The 15,068-nt window shown below is 41.5% G+C and overlaps 1 protein-coding gene across 1 annotated transcript in view; it reads right to left on the bottom strand.

Moving 5' to 3' along the window:
• LOC109487112 (probable ATP-dependent DNA helicase HFM1) overlaps nucleotides 1-8,068 on the bottom strand; it is a 27,418-nt gene extending 19,350 nt beyond the window's left edge. The window contains 19 exon segments of the mRNA XM_019791082.1: nucleotides 437-468; nucleotides 619-665; nucleotides 979-1,026; nucleotides 1,483-1,628; nucleotides 2,014-2,115; nucleotides 2,730-2,773; nucleotides 2,968-3,056; nucleotides 3,345-3,498; nucleotides 3,841-3,887; nucleotides 4,057-4,242; nucleotides 4,596-4,676; nucleotides 5,134-5,285; nucleotides 5,557-5,692; nucleotides 5,918-5,988; nucleotides 6,227-6,289; nucleotides 6,551-6,879; nucleotides 7,175-7,307; nucleotides 7,603-7,740; nucleotides 8,011-8,068. Of these exon segments, the coding sequence (XP_019646641.1) occupies nucleotides 437-468; nucleotides 619-665; nucleotides 979-1,026; nucleotides 1,483-1,628; nucleotides 2,014-2,115; nucleotides 2,730-2,773; nucleotides 2,968-3,056; nucleotides 3,345-3,498; nucleotides 3,841-3,887; nucleotides 4,057-4,242; nucleotides 4,596-4,676; nucleotides 5,134-5,285; nucleotides 5,557-5,692; nucleotides 5,918-5,988; nucleotides 6,227-6,289; nucleotides 6,551-6,879; nucleotides 7,175-7,307; nucleotides 7,603-7,740; nucleotides 8,011-8,068 (2,056 nt within the window).
• Between the last annotated feature and the right edge of the window lie 7,000 nt (nucleotides 8,069-15,068).

Below are 15,068 nucleotides of genomic sequence, written 5' to 3'. Positions count from 1 at the left end.
ATCACATATAACTTAAATAGTCAACAATGTCACAAGCTTGACTATGTATGATATTAACCTTTTCCTAGTTGACTTTCTAATTAGACTACTCCACCACGGCCATGAAGTTGGAACATGTGCAATTAATTTTACGGACTTCCTACAAATTATTAAGGACAACCCTGCATGTCTAGTCTCCTGATCTGTTGAATGTACTTAGTCTAATAAACTGTTTAATGCACTAGTTCCAGAACACAAACAGCTGGCAAGACAGATGTGCACATGGAAATTTGAGGTTATCAACAGTCTACTGTGTTGAATGAAAGTACTAATTTCATTATGGAATGTACCAACACAGATGGGCTTTCATGCTAACAGCGGACAAGACCATAGTTCCATGCACAAGAATAAGCTAGACACTCTAGTCTCACCCACAAGCCACCCAAGAACATTTTACCCACAACTTTAGAACTGTGGAACAGACTAGCACTGAACAAGACAGATAAATCAAAATCTTTAATGTGAAGTCAATGCCCTCTAAGTGTATACTGCCATGCTGTGCGTGAAGAATGATATACATCAAGTTCACAAGACATTTAGTAGTACCATCAGCCGAATGTTAGGTGTCAAAAAACCTACCTGCTCTCAATGATTTGTGTTCCATTCACCAAAGCTTCATACTTGGCCTATATAAAGAGAGATAAGAAGAAATAAATATCTGTGTGCTGCATGACTTTTCATTGTAGGCTTGATCTACTTTGAATGATACTGTTACAGTAGTACAGACACACACAGACTCTTTTAAAAGTCAGTCTTGTACAGTCCATTTCATATTATGGCAATGCATAGATAAGCAGATATTCTAACCCCCAAGAAATAAAAGGCTTAACATTTTGACGTTCTATACTGCGGGTCCATCTGTGGACACAGATATTTATCTCAATATTGTTTGTCACATTATGAAGAGAATAGTAATGTATAGAGCTGTACATGTTATACCTTTGTTTGATTCCTTGTCATGATAACTGCTGTAGCACTTTGGTCAAACTGTGAAAATTGGAGTAAACATACTGGTTGTACAAATGGAGAACAAAGAAATTCTACATGGGTATTACACAGTTATTCAATCAATGCAAATAAGGACAGAAAATCTCTACAAAACATGTACTTCATTCATGCATCAGAAGGGGGCCTCACAAAGAAAGGATTGTGTGTCAAGAATCATATACATGTATGTGAGGGACCACAGTTGAAGCATTAGTCTAAAAAAAGAAGACTATAACAATATTATCTCATGATTTTGCAGATGGATCGCTCTGCATTGCTGAAAGGCCTAGATGTAAAGTCCAGTGTACCAATAGTGGCAATACACATCACTAGTCGGCAGGTTTTGCTAGGGTCATTCGGGAAACAGGAAACACATTTTTTCCCTAAGCCTAAGCTTTTGTTACATGTACCAAATTTGCATGATTAAGCCACACTGACAAACATTTCTTGACTGACCTGTGGCCTGCCTGCCCTGCCGATCATCTGCAGCACCTGCAGCTCAGAGTACTCCTCGTACATGCCACAGGTGTAGTGAAGGGTGGACTTGATAATAACCAGGTGTGCTGGCAGGTTCACTCCCATGGCCAGAGTACTGGTTGATACTGGTCACAATGTAAAGGTAAGAAACCCCTTATAGCCATTTAAGTACAAAATAACATAATCCATCGCACATAGTGACACTGACAGTTTTGCAACAGATGGGCAACATACATACAATACATGCACAAAACATGCATCAATCAATCACTTTGTTGATACTGGTCACAGGAAAACCATTAAAGTAAAAGTCCTTCCCACACCACATGGTGCATAGGGCAGTTCCCATCTCCAGTTCAATAGCCCTTGGGCCACACTGCAGAAAGGGTTTAGTCCACCGGTAGTGGTGTGCATTTAGCTACCATACTATTTCCCAAATGCTGCACACAACCACATCATTTGCATTAACAACAAACAGCCCAAAAGATGAGCTACTGTCTCAATACTTACTGAGCACAGGTATGTCCCCTTGAGTAAAGGCTGTCTCGATGGCCTTTCTGTCTGTGGGTTCCAGCCCAGCGTGGTGATACGCAACACCAAACAGAACAAGATCTGAAACATAGTAAAATGCAGTGAATATCACCCCATAGTAATATAAGCCTCTTTTCATGTATTGAATCAAGATGTTGGCATATTATTTTAAGTACTGCTGGTTGGAGTTCTATAGAGCAAACTGCATCACCCTACAATCATATAAAGCAGACTGCCTCAGACTATAACACAAATTAAAATATATAAATTGATTTGGAAGTTATATTGCTTAATATCATTCAGAAAGTTGATGTTGATCAGTTTCTTTCTGTGCTTCATACATGTAACTAGCATTGCATCGATGACTCTTCTTCATGCAGTACCATACCAATTTGATAGGAGGCAGTACACTCACCACTTGTGGAGTAAAACATGGTTATAGAATATCATACAATCATGTAGTTCATGAATTAAAGAAACCAAAAATTATCCAGAAGAATAGGGCTTACACAGTGTGCTTGAACAAACTGGGGACAATACAGGCTAATTAATACAGTCTCAATCACTCAATAACTATAAACAATGATTTGAGTCGCTAGAGAATCCTGGGTCTGACCTTGGTGCTGATTATTCAGTATAAATTGTTTAAGAGAAGCTAACTTAAAATCTGACAACACTAACATAAGATGATGTACCTCTCAACTTGTGGTCTCTGAGCATGTTTGCAACTTTTGCCAGCCTAAGGAGGAAATATTTCTCAGTTACCAGCATGCGTATGTTACCTGAAATCTACAAATCAAACAACATGGGAGAAAATCTTACAAAAACAAAACAAAAAGTTGCTCTTTGCTAGTTCTTTGGAACAAATTAATGTCATTCTGGTTTGCGTGTTTGAAGACTTGTTGTGAACAGCATACAAGTGGAAGATTGTACCTTTGTTTATGTGCAGCATTCATGACAAACTTAGCATCTTTCACCAGCATAGACGCACACTGCACTGAGCCTTTCCTAGTTGCACAGAACTGGAAACAAAACAATGTTACCTTACTCGTCATGATTAATAGTGTTAAACTTCAAAGGGACATTCCCTTTATTTTTCCTCTGTTCAAAATGTATCAAATTCTAAACATGCAAATACAATCTTGTTTGAGCTATATTGCCTCAACAAATTTCAATTTACAATTTACAAATTTCTGTTTTTCAATAGTAATTCAACTGTACTAGTACACGTTGTTGAAGAAGTGCCTATGACAAAACATATGTTACAGTACAAAGAGTTGGGCTAAAAGTGCTTCCTTGTTGAAACTTACCACTAGAGTGGGTTTCTGATCTGAGTAGGTTTGGATGACACCTGGGATCTTGTAGTTCAGGGACAGATCAAACCTAAACTCAGAGCTGCCTGAGGAACAGGGATAACCCAAAATAACCTTCCTCAACTTCACTGGACGGTAACTCTCATCCATCCTAGAAGAAAACAGACAACAACAGGACATGACTGGAAAGTTGGCGAGTGGACCATATATCTGAAGAAGGTTGATGAGATCAACTGAAAATTTATGGTGAGTTTCTTTCCTGTGTTGGAACAAAGTTTAAACTCCCAAACATCTATGACCTAAATGTAGTTTATCAATTTTGCAAGAATTGATCAACAATATCTTTGATTCTCACTCACTCATTCACTCAGTCAAGTATTTTAGATTGCAGAAACAAATTAACATCATTATAGGGACACAGGTACACAATGGCAATTCAGTCAAGTGAATATCTACAAAAAGGACACAGACAAGAAAACTACGAACAACATACTTGTGGTAAACTGCAGTGGCATCTTCTTTCCCAAGCCATGCTGCAACCTGTGAATAGAAGTAAATAGAGAGGCTAAAGGTATCTTAATAAATAGACGTACTTACTGGGTTGGTTAAAACCAAACCTAATTGAAATTACTGTTTACAAATAAATGATACTGAAAAAAAGATTGTGAAACAACAACGAATATGTGATCAACATACTATGTATACATACATCCTCCACATTGGGTATGGTGGCAGACACAGCCACAAATCTGATGCACGCTGCAGACTGGGCCCTCGCTGACTCATACTCAGAGTTGGTGACGTTTTCCCTGCCCACCACAGCTTGGATGGTCTTCATTCTGCTCACCACAGCCTCCATTGTTGCACCTCTGTTCTCATCACTAATGAGATGGACCTTAAAACAGTCTTTGTAAGTATCATGAGCAAGCGAATAGCCAAAGTAGACAAAACTGCTATTAGAATTAAATTATTGCATTTATGGGTGGTCAGCTGTTTGGTTAGTACATTTATGTTGATATCAGTCACAATAAATGTCATTGAACTGCATTTTGATGTCTCCAACAAAGCTGGTACACTAGCTTCCCTAGTTAACATGCTTAATGTCATATTAACTTGGATATCATGTAAAGATCACTTACCATAAATACACACATTACACTTCTTAACAGAAGCTACAAAAAGCATTTGATTTAGTAGATACATTGATACGTTCAAAGAAAGGGAGAAAAATGTGATCAGTTTTCTTACCTCATCAATGAGAAAGAGTCGGACCAGCTGCACCAGAGACTTGTTATCCCTCCACTTCCTTGTCATACTGTCCCACTTTTCCTGTTGACCACCAAATACACACGCAAGAATCCCAGGAAAATATGTAACAGCCTGACTGAGAGTATATCCCTTTTAGACATGGAACTTCTTTCTGCACCAGGAGCTTAGAAATGTGTTGGTGCTGTCCTTGGTGCTGAACCTCTTTATAGATTGTTGAGTTTCTTTCAAATTGGTTTTCCCCCCTTTACTGAATACTTATAGAATTACTGTGATGGTTCAATAGCCCTTGGGCCACACAGTTGTGCAATTACTACAGCAGGGGGCTAGTCAATTCATAGTGGTGTGTGTTTAGCGCCCAAATACTGAGTGCTAAGCAGAGAAAGCAGTCTTTGTATGACTTGGCTGGGGATCGAACTCACGACCTACCGATTGCAAGGCAAGCACTCTTCCACTTGGCCATTGCACTTATTGACAACAACATGGTAAGCATCAATATGAAGTTAAACTTTCTACTTACAGGAGTTGTCAGGACTACATGACAGTCTCTCAGCTGGTAGTAGTCGTCAATCTCGGAGTCGCCGGTCAGTTCTTGGCACTTGAGCCCGAGAGGACCAAACTTCTCTTTCCAGTCTAGATACCGCTCACTACACAGGGCCTTCATAGGAGCCACTGGTCAACAAAGATGGGTCAAAATCAGCCTCAGATTTTCATACAAGTAAACAAGTTTTTAAAAACATAGTATTTGGATTTTGCAGCTTTGAAATGGTCAGTTGTACACTCAGTGGACGAAACAATGAAGCAACTAATCATCAATTTCCCATCAGTCATTCAGTTTCCTCCAAAGAAGGATTCAAAAGATTAAGGAAATTTTTTTAAATCTTAGCTAGTGTATTGATGACTTGAGAAATGAACAATAGATAAGAAATTGAGCATTACATACTGTAGACAATCTTGGCATTGTAGACAGGGGTGTTGCCTAGCCTGACTAGTAGCCTGATGATGGCCAGCTCAAAGATGACGGTCTTCCCTGATCCAGTTGGGGCACACACAACAAGGGGCTTGTCTGTGTACAATACCTAGACAAAGAAACACTGTACATGTAGCATAACTGATGCAGTGTTAGGCTTATTAATTTTCTGACCTCTTCTGTCTTAATCTGTATCAGTATAGCCGGTATAACTGCCCTTTGGCATAACACATCAGCTTTGCAGGCATGCGGTGCAGCAGCAGCTGGCTACATTACACCAAACAACTTAAATAATGAAAGAAATGATATGGGATTCATTTCCAAGTAAACTTACATCATCCAAGACTTTGGACTGCACAATGTTGAAGTAGGGGAACTCCTTGAAGACCGACCGGAACTGTTCAGCTATGGAACAATTAAGGATGCAATCATTTGCAACAAAAACTACACAAACACAAAACACACACACACAACGCACAAATGTACACAACACAGACACACTTAACTTTGGCTTTGACTTTATTCAGATCCACCTTTAGCTTTAGCATTTAGCTTCGCTATTCTACCAGTGGTCCATACACACAAAATTGTCTAAAATCAACAGTTGCTGACAATGATAGTTAAAAAATGTGGGAAAGGATACGAATCTCTTGGACTGATCTCAGTTGTCTTGTTTCTCCGGTTACCGTCCCTCCTGGAGTCACACCTGAAATATGAATTTCATCTAGAATGCCAACATTTCATTACACTATTCCTGTACTTTTACATCCAAAAATGACGTAAAGGATAAGCCTGGAAGCTATCAAATCAAAAACTATAACATGTATAATAATCTCAAGATATAGCAGCAGCAGACACCATTCTGTTGGATTTGCAAACTTTTCAGATTCTGTCAGTATTTCAAATTCTGCAACATTTAGTGGAAGAAACTCAACAACACCAATTTACAAATGGAAAGCGGCCTTACTTGGAATAGTAAGAGGCATTGGTGTGCTGCCATAGAGTTGCCTGGCAGTACGGTTTCTTAAGGGTTGTGTATTCGCTTCCACTTCTGTATCAGGTGTCATAAGATGGCTCTGTTGTGAAGGACCATGTCTTGCAGGTGTTGCGTTAATGTGAGTAGGCTGTCTACCCTGTAGCACACCTCTTTGTTGAAAGATATGCTCAGGCTGCGAGTACTGTCTTGGCTCATTAGGGAGTCTTTCCTCTTGGCCATACTCTGGCTGAATGGAGGGTGGATTGTGACCTGTTCTACTAGGATTGGTGGCAGGTCTGAATGGAGTTTTGAACAATGGCCTACAAAGCAGAACATGAAAATGATGTTCCATATACATGTAGTAGTGTACCTGTTACATAATAACCTGCACAACAATTGTACAGGGTACAAAGTTGGTATCTTCTGATAAAAATCTACAATTCCAGAAGGCTAACCTACCTAATATAAGAGTGGGTGGGAATGATCAGCCTTTACAATCACTGGAAGAATTTCTAACCAGTTACATACTAGCTTTTCCAAATGGACCTCTAACTCTCAGAGATGCAAATAAACTGTGTTGATGACACTACAGGTTAAAGAGGAAACCTTGAGTACCGTGCAGTTCTGTAAGCAGCAACACTCTGACTCTGAGGTCTCTGTGAGGTTGTCAACTCGTTGTGGATGGAGGCTTGACTAGGAGGAATGATATCATCATCCACTGAGGTAATTTGAGACAACAAGGTAGAACCTGGAAACCCAAGAGAAAGTACAAATAAAGGTTCAGCCATTCCTCGAGAGTTCTGAGTTTGCTTTATGCTAATGCTTCTTTTATGAAAAGTAAAGTTATCTCAAACCAGTTTTAGCTTACTAAAGAGCTACTAATTTCCCACTGGTCGTAATAGGGAAGACAGAACCTAGAGCTTTTGACCAGTCACTCATGGAATGACAACTCGCTTTCTTAACAACCACAACTCTAAGACAAACTAATTAACTACCATTGAATGCGGACAAACTTTCATGATGATAATTTATCCATTTTTGACCTGAATGTTGCTGCCTGTCCTCAAACTGCGACAGAGGACCCTGTGATGCCTGCAGCAGTTGTGTGGATGGAAACTCATCCATGGATGATGGGGAGGGGGATGCTGCAGCTGCCTCTGTAGCGTACTTCTGCATTCTCCCTGTCAATAGTTGTATTTGCTGTGTTACTTTTTTTCATGCCACTATAAGTTAGTTCTCATATCTTGCTAGGATGGTAATGCAACTTGTTCTCATATCTTGCTAAGAATGTGATAAATATATGTCTCATACGGGATGATACAGTGCACACAAAATACAGTGTGTTGTTTATTTTTGGAGCTCAGCATAGGCTCTCAACTTGAAGTTGAAGGTCTGTCTCTCTTTGTGTATATGAAACACCTTTACCATATTCTGAAAAAAAAAATTCTCACCTGTCTTATCTGTATCACTCTGTCCAAAGAAGAAGGTGTCGATGAAGTCGTCCTGCATCTTGTAATCTTTACATGTTCTGAAAACAGATGCAGCCTTAGATAACACACACTTCTTCATGTTACACACTGACTACACCAAATAAATGGATGGAAAGTCAGGCAATTTCATATATCAGCCACTAAGGATAGAACTCAAGTCAGAGAGGTAACACCCTTAGCCACCTAGAAAGATATTGCTCTCGGGGACTGACAATATAATTTTGGATGTATTGTTGTTGTTGCAAATATGGCGCATCTCAGACGACATTTTCACCAAAAATATACGACTACCCAAATAATGCCGCGGCGCGGGTCAACTAATGCAACAACAAGCTTCTTCTTCTAAGTGTACAACAATTGTAGTCTATGAAAGATATTCTGACAGAAATTAAGGTGCTAAATTATAAACTTTACCTGAAAATTGAAAAAAATCCCCCTCCGACCTAGCTGAAACTATCGTCGCTTGAAAAGACCGCCATGTTCCTGACGTCACCAAACCGTCCCACGAGCCTTTGCGCGGGAACAAAGTTTCTCGTAAACTTTTTCACTGCTGAAAAACTACAGCGACTTAGTTCAAATGCAACATTTTACTGTAAAACGCAACAAGACAAGAATTTAGGATGGTTCAACAACTCCTAATGTCTATATGTCGTCAAAACAAATTGCTTTTTAAAGAACTCCGTGAAGCAACAATAGTCGCAACAATAGCGATGTTCCAGAACAAGACTTCGGTTTGCTCCCGCTACCGTAGCAACGTAGCGGCACAAACAGATCTCCCGCGGACCAGAACGCATCGTTCGTTTCATTCCCCGCTGTTATCGCTGTTTGTTTTGCTAATTCACTGCGTTTTATCGCATTTCTGAAATGGATCGACTAATTTCCGAGAGTACTAGTGTCTACTCTCGCAGAAACCGCCTGGCAAGGTATGTTAGCGTCCTTCTTCTGTTTATTATTTGTCGTGTTTAACGCAGCACAGTATTAGGCAATTGTAATCTGTATTTTAACACTGTTATTCATATCACAAAAGGTTGACAGTACTTCCAGGTGATTCCGGAAAGCCTAGAAAAATTTGCTCTCATTTTTCTTCGCTATTTCATTATGTACATTACGATAATAACTTTAATGCACAGCAATTATGTTCGAGACAACGTATGAGAATTTCTGAATTTCTTGTAGTATGTATACTTTTCTTAGTTGGACTCCAATCCTCAGAAAATAGCGGAAAACAACTCCGAATACCAAGTAACCACATCAGATTGTGGATAGGGTGAAGATATTTTTGTGGATATCGACATTGTGGATAGTATGAATACATTTTTTGCACCTTTATCATCTACAGGTCTACTCATGTGAGCAGACTTGTAAAGGATTACGAGGCTCTGTCCAGCCGGACAGGTCCTGAACACGCTGCGGCCGCAGTGATGACACCCGTCCGGGCTCTTCCCGACGCCGATCAAGTGATATCGATGTTGAGCAGGTAGATCTATTTTTCGATGTCTACAAGTATGTATTGATGTTTGAGTTTAGCATACATAGTAGCTATTCTTCCTGTTGGTCTGTTCAGGCATTTGATAACTGCACGACTTCCACCATATATTTTCTCCTGTTGGAAAATCAGTGACTGTAAATGGATGTTTTTTTCTTAATTTTTGTCTTCCTTTCTGAACACAGACGCTCCGTCCGAGATATGAAGGAAGCGATTGAGGCAAGGATTTGCCCCGCTCCATCTGACCCTAGTGTGGTTGTCAGTGTGACACCCGTCTTGGCTCTGCCCGACCCGGATAATGTGATGTTGAGCAGGTATTTCTATTTTTCGATGCCTATGTATTTATGTTTGAGTTTAGAATACGTGGTAGTTATTCTTCCTGTTGCCCTACATTTATACACACTACATCGCACACAGGAAGATGTACAAAGCATACTATTACATACATTGTAACCGTAAGGAAGAGCAATAAAAGACAACTTAACACAAAACCACATACATCAGCTAAAAAAAATTACCCCAGGCCTTATAACATCAGTTCATGCCATGTGCTAGACATTCTGTATAGTAAAACTTAATGTGCTCTGAAACGTGTGGAAATGTACTGGGGTTGTTGAATAAGTTTAAGCATTTGATAATTACGATTTTTTTTTTCGTCTACCGGAAACTTAATGACTGTTAAAGATTGCGTTCACATGGATGGTTTGTAATTTTCGTCTTTTCTTTCTAAACACAGACGCTCCGTCCGAGATATGAAGCTGAAGATTGAGGCGAGATCCAATCCCTCTCCTCCAGGCCGTAGTGTGGTTATCAGAAAACCACAGAAGACGGTTGGTACCATTCAACCAGCCCAACCCGAGCTTGTTGGCGACAGTGCTGGTGAGACCACGGATCCAGCTGCAGGGGATCTCCCGCGTGAGGTCGTTGACAAAGTAATGCTGAAGGCACAGAAGCCGGGCCGTTCCCGCTCGAGCTCCCTCCCCCCAACACCAAAGTCAGCTGGTGTCAAGCAGCGGGAAGAGGGCCGTTCGAGGTCCCTGGGCCGCCTGGATGATGTTACCGCCGATTTCTTGAAATCGGATCTGCTTCCTAACCTCAAAAAAGTCGTCCTGAAGGCAGAGAAGCCGTACCGCTCCCGGTCCCTTCCTTCACGAGCGTCGGCTGGTGGTAAGCTGCGGAAGGAGAGTCGTTCAAGGTCCCTGGGCCGCCTGGATGACGTCGACCTAGATGCCGATTTCCTGAAATCGGATCTGCTTCCTACCCGCTCTGATGTAGCTGGGAAGTCTACCCCATCGGTCTACCCCAGTGTGAAGCTGCAGAAGCCGCGCCGCGCACGGTCCCTCCCCCCAACACCAAAGTCAGCTGGTGTCAAGCAGCAGAAAGAGGGCCGCTCAAGGTCCCTGGGCCGACTGGATGATGTTACCGATGATTTCCTGAAATCGGATCTCCTTCCTACCCTCAAAAAAGTCGTCCTGAAGGCAGAGAAGCCGTACCGCTCCCGGTCCCTTCCTTCACGAGCGTCGGCTGGTGGGCCGCGGAAGGAGGGCCGTTCAAGGTCCCTTAGCCGCCTGGATGACGTCGACCTGGCTGCCGATTTCCTGAAATCGGATCTGCTCCCTACCCTCTTCCTGGATAAAGCTGAAGCTGGAAAGGCATCGGTCCTCCCCACTATGAAGCTGCAGAAGCCGGGCCGAGCACACTCTGCTGACGCCGCTCGCGCTCCACGAAAGCCCGCAGCCTCCAAACCACTGACGACGGTCCGGGCCGCATCACTCACCCGCCTGGATGATGGTGTGGTGAGCACTCAGAATATCCTGAGCTCCCTCCTGGATGCTGCCTCCGCCGCAAAGGTCTGGGCTGGTCTGGCGCCGCGGAAGCCGGTACGCTCACACTCTGCTGACGCCGCTCGCACTCCACGACAGCCCGCAGCCTCCAAGCTGAGGAAAGAAGTCCGGGCCGCATCGCTCACGCGCCTAGATGATGTAAAAGTCGGTGTGGAGAGCACTAAGGAGATCCTGAGCTCCCTCCTGGATGCTGCCTCCGCCGCAAAAGCCTGGGCTGGTCTGGCGCCGAAGAAGCCGCCACGCGCCAGATCTCTGGAAGTCGTCGCTCGCACTGCAAGAAAGCCTTCAGCCTCCAAACCACGGGAAGCTGCAGTTGTACGCGCTCTGTCGCTATCCCACATGGATGATCTGGCACCCGATGTGGGGGTCAATCCAGAGCATCTCATGAGGTCACTCTGCATGGGTCGTGGCTCTACCGATGCGGTGATCCTGAAGAAAGAGAAGACGGGCCGCGCCCGCTCACTGGCAGCCGTCCCCGCTGTCGTCCAGTCCCGCCGGGCCAGGGCCAGGTCCCTGTCTGTAACCCGCATCGATGCCTGCAAGGGGGTCAATCCAGTAAAGCCAGCAGACCTGCTGAAGACCCTGTGCCTGGGAGATGGAACCGGAAAGGCCAGGATCACACGGAAACGGCAGCAAGTGGACACAGCCTCCACCAAGCCGCTGGCCGACGCAGCCGCAAGAGCCACGGAAGGCACGCCCGTCCTCCAGCCTCCAACCAAGCCGTCCAGGTTTGTTTGTTTGTTTGTTTACTTATTTCTTAATTTGCACATGTTAAAAAAAACAAGTAGAATAAGTATAAAATTATATAAAAGAAAAACAGGAGGAGGTAGGAAGTCTTCGGGGCTTGTACAGGGCCCTCCTCCTTCCTAACTTAATCAACAAATGATAGTCATGAAATTAATATGATAATTGAAAAAGAATTAACGTAAACGAAAGATGTAACTAAGAAATTAATACAGATAAGTGGATATCATGAGATTAATATAGTATTCAAAATGAATTAACGTTAACAAAGATTTAGCAAAGGAAACTACATGTAATACATTTAGACGGTGTAACAAAGGAGGTCGTTAAATACAACGTAAATTTTACAGAACCATTATACTGGAAATGAACACAACTGAATTATTTCACAGGTTCAAGGAATACGTGTTGTATAGAAACAACTTTGGGCAGTTCGGCTTCTCCCTTCTCACCACGCTGACGCCCGACCTGGAACGGGTCCATATAGTGTTCCAGGCTGCCGACAGCATCGATGTCTTACCAGGTGTGTAAGGATATCACAACGTTAAAGTGTAAAGTAAGAAGTCTGATTATCACAATGCAATTTTAAGAAGAGTTTTTAAATTGTAAGAATATACAACGTTTAGCAAGTATCTGAGATAATTTTGTTGTTGTAACGTACGTATGCTTCTATGTTTTGTCACAACTCAATTCAGCTACTGTAAACCGACATAGCTGCTTGACTGTGACAACTGTAAACTGGGTTTATTTTTTAAATATTTCGTGCGAAATAAAAACCATTCTCTCTCTCGTTCTTTCTCTCAGTGGGCTGACTCCTCGCCGTCAACTTCTTGCCAGTCCAGGGCAAGACGACGGAAGAGCTATACAACATCTTCAACAGATCCCCCGAGTCAGTGAGGCTAAAAATCCTGCCGCTCTACTTCCCCCTGCCCGTGCTCCAGGAGATGGTCAGCGATCAGGTTCGATGTTTTATTTGAAATCCATTAGATTAGATATCGACATCTAATCTATTCTTCCTACATTCATAAATACAAAGAAATTCGCAAATAATACGTGATTACAAATTTGAAGACGATAAAATAGCACTTAAATCAACTAATAACTAGAGGTCGGAGACAACAACGGCCTCAACAACGGTAATCTGCCTGAAAAAAATCATGGACGTCGAATCATGCCTGCCAGAGTTATATCGCAAAATCCGCAGTTCCCACAATGCGGTGAAACAATTTCATAGTCCTTCTGACGAAGACAACTAGCATACAACTGTACCAGTTAAGGTACAACTAGAGCATAAAACAATTAACAAATACATAGCAACACGCAACAAATAAGTATCGTTTTATTGGAGTTCAGATTACAATGTTACAGTTGAGCTTGTGCATGTACATTACTACCAGTGCTTCAAGGGTTCGTTTGTTTGTTTGTTTGTTTGTTTGTTCATTTAGGAAGCTCCCATTAGTGATAATATATACATCACTATTCTTCCTGGAGTCCTTTACATGAAATACAACTATTATTTACATACACGTTTAACTACAGGAAAACTTATCTTATCAACATAGTAAAGTACACATTAAGGTTGGTTTGTATCTATCTTGTAGGTCTCCCCCGTCACGTATCAGGATCACATCGAGTACTTCGTCAGCCAGGGCCGGGTCAATCCTGTGAAGAAGTGGGTGAAGAAGCGGTTGCGAAGAATCTCCTCTGCTCTGTCCCGATGCCGCAACGCGTTCACATGCTGCTGGGGTAGATGAATACAGTATCACAGACGTTTTGAATCTATGATAAGAAGTCTGAATATGATGTAGAAATGATAAATGTATATATTGAAAATTCTACTCTTGATGTGGAATTTTACTTATTTGGACAACGACGTCCAAATTGTGGTAGAACAGCAGTCTACCCCCTGAATGTATCTTTTTATTTTAAGTTATGGAGATGTGAGAAAAGTAAGAAATTCGATCCCTCATCCAGATACCAATGTTAACAACTAGTATATCCTTTATTCAGTAAAAGGCCGTGCAGGCGTGGCTAAAATATGTGGTGCCTTTGAGAGTAAATCTGGAACCACTAGCAAATACATGCCACTCATTCTGTATATCGCGTCTTTCATGGCACTTTTATACGTCAGTGTACATACAGAACATAGACATTTTACTTGTGATTTTAAACGTCCAGTTTATGAAATATGTGGGCGTCCTCAAACTGTTGGAAAGTAACTCCGACCCAGATTTTACAACGCAATACAATGGATGAGGGTGGACTATATGTGTCATGCCTGGTTTGTGTCTGTATTGCTTAATTAAGGGATATCCCTCAGTTTGGATGGATGGAGGGACCCTTGTGACTTACAGTAAATGAAATACGACGATTGTGTTTATACATTTTAATATACATCACTGGACTGTTGATTAAACTAACATATCAAGAGACACCAGGTACATGTAGGACTGGATCCTGAAGATCTATAGTACTCAAAAGTGAACACGAGTATATATAATTCTCTAACACAAAAAACCGCAATGAGACAAGCTAAGATAGTATCCTTAATGATTCTATAAATATAGGTAAATCATTTATAGATAAATTATATATAGGTAAATAAGTTATTTACATAATCATTACATAAACTAGCAACAGCTAAATCAACTATCATAGACAAGCTACATAATATCAATAGCTACAAGTATTTGGTCTTCAACACACACTGTTATACAAAATGATGTTCGTACAAGCTAAGTACACGCCATGAATAGATCAAAAGTATATCTTACTATACATATTAATGTGAAATTTCATGTACATGTTCAACAACTATATACAGTTTCAACTTCTTCTCGCTTCTTAAGACAGCTGTAGATGTATGAACATATGGAGCTTATAATACATAGTTTCTCTAATTCCAAAAGAGACACGAATTTTGTCCTATCTAGCCACACATGTAT

This window comes from Branchiostoma belcheri, unplaced genomic scaffold (assembly GCF_001625305.1).
Source record: "Branchiostoma belcheri isolate BF01 breed outbred unplaced genomic scaffold, Haploidv18h27 scaffold86, whole genome shotgun sequence".
In the NCBI taxonomy this organism is placed as follows: domain Eukaryota; kingdom Metazoa; phylum Chordata; class Leptocardii; order Amphioxiformes; family Branchiostomatidae; genus Branchiostoma; species Branchiostoma belcheri.
Note: the sequence above shows the minus strand (reverse complement) of the source record. Positions and strands in the feature narration are given on the sequence as shown.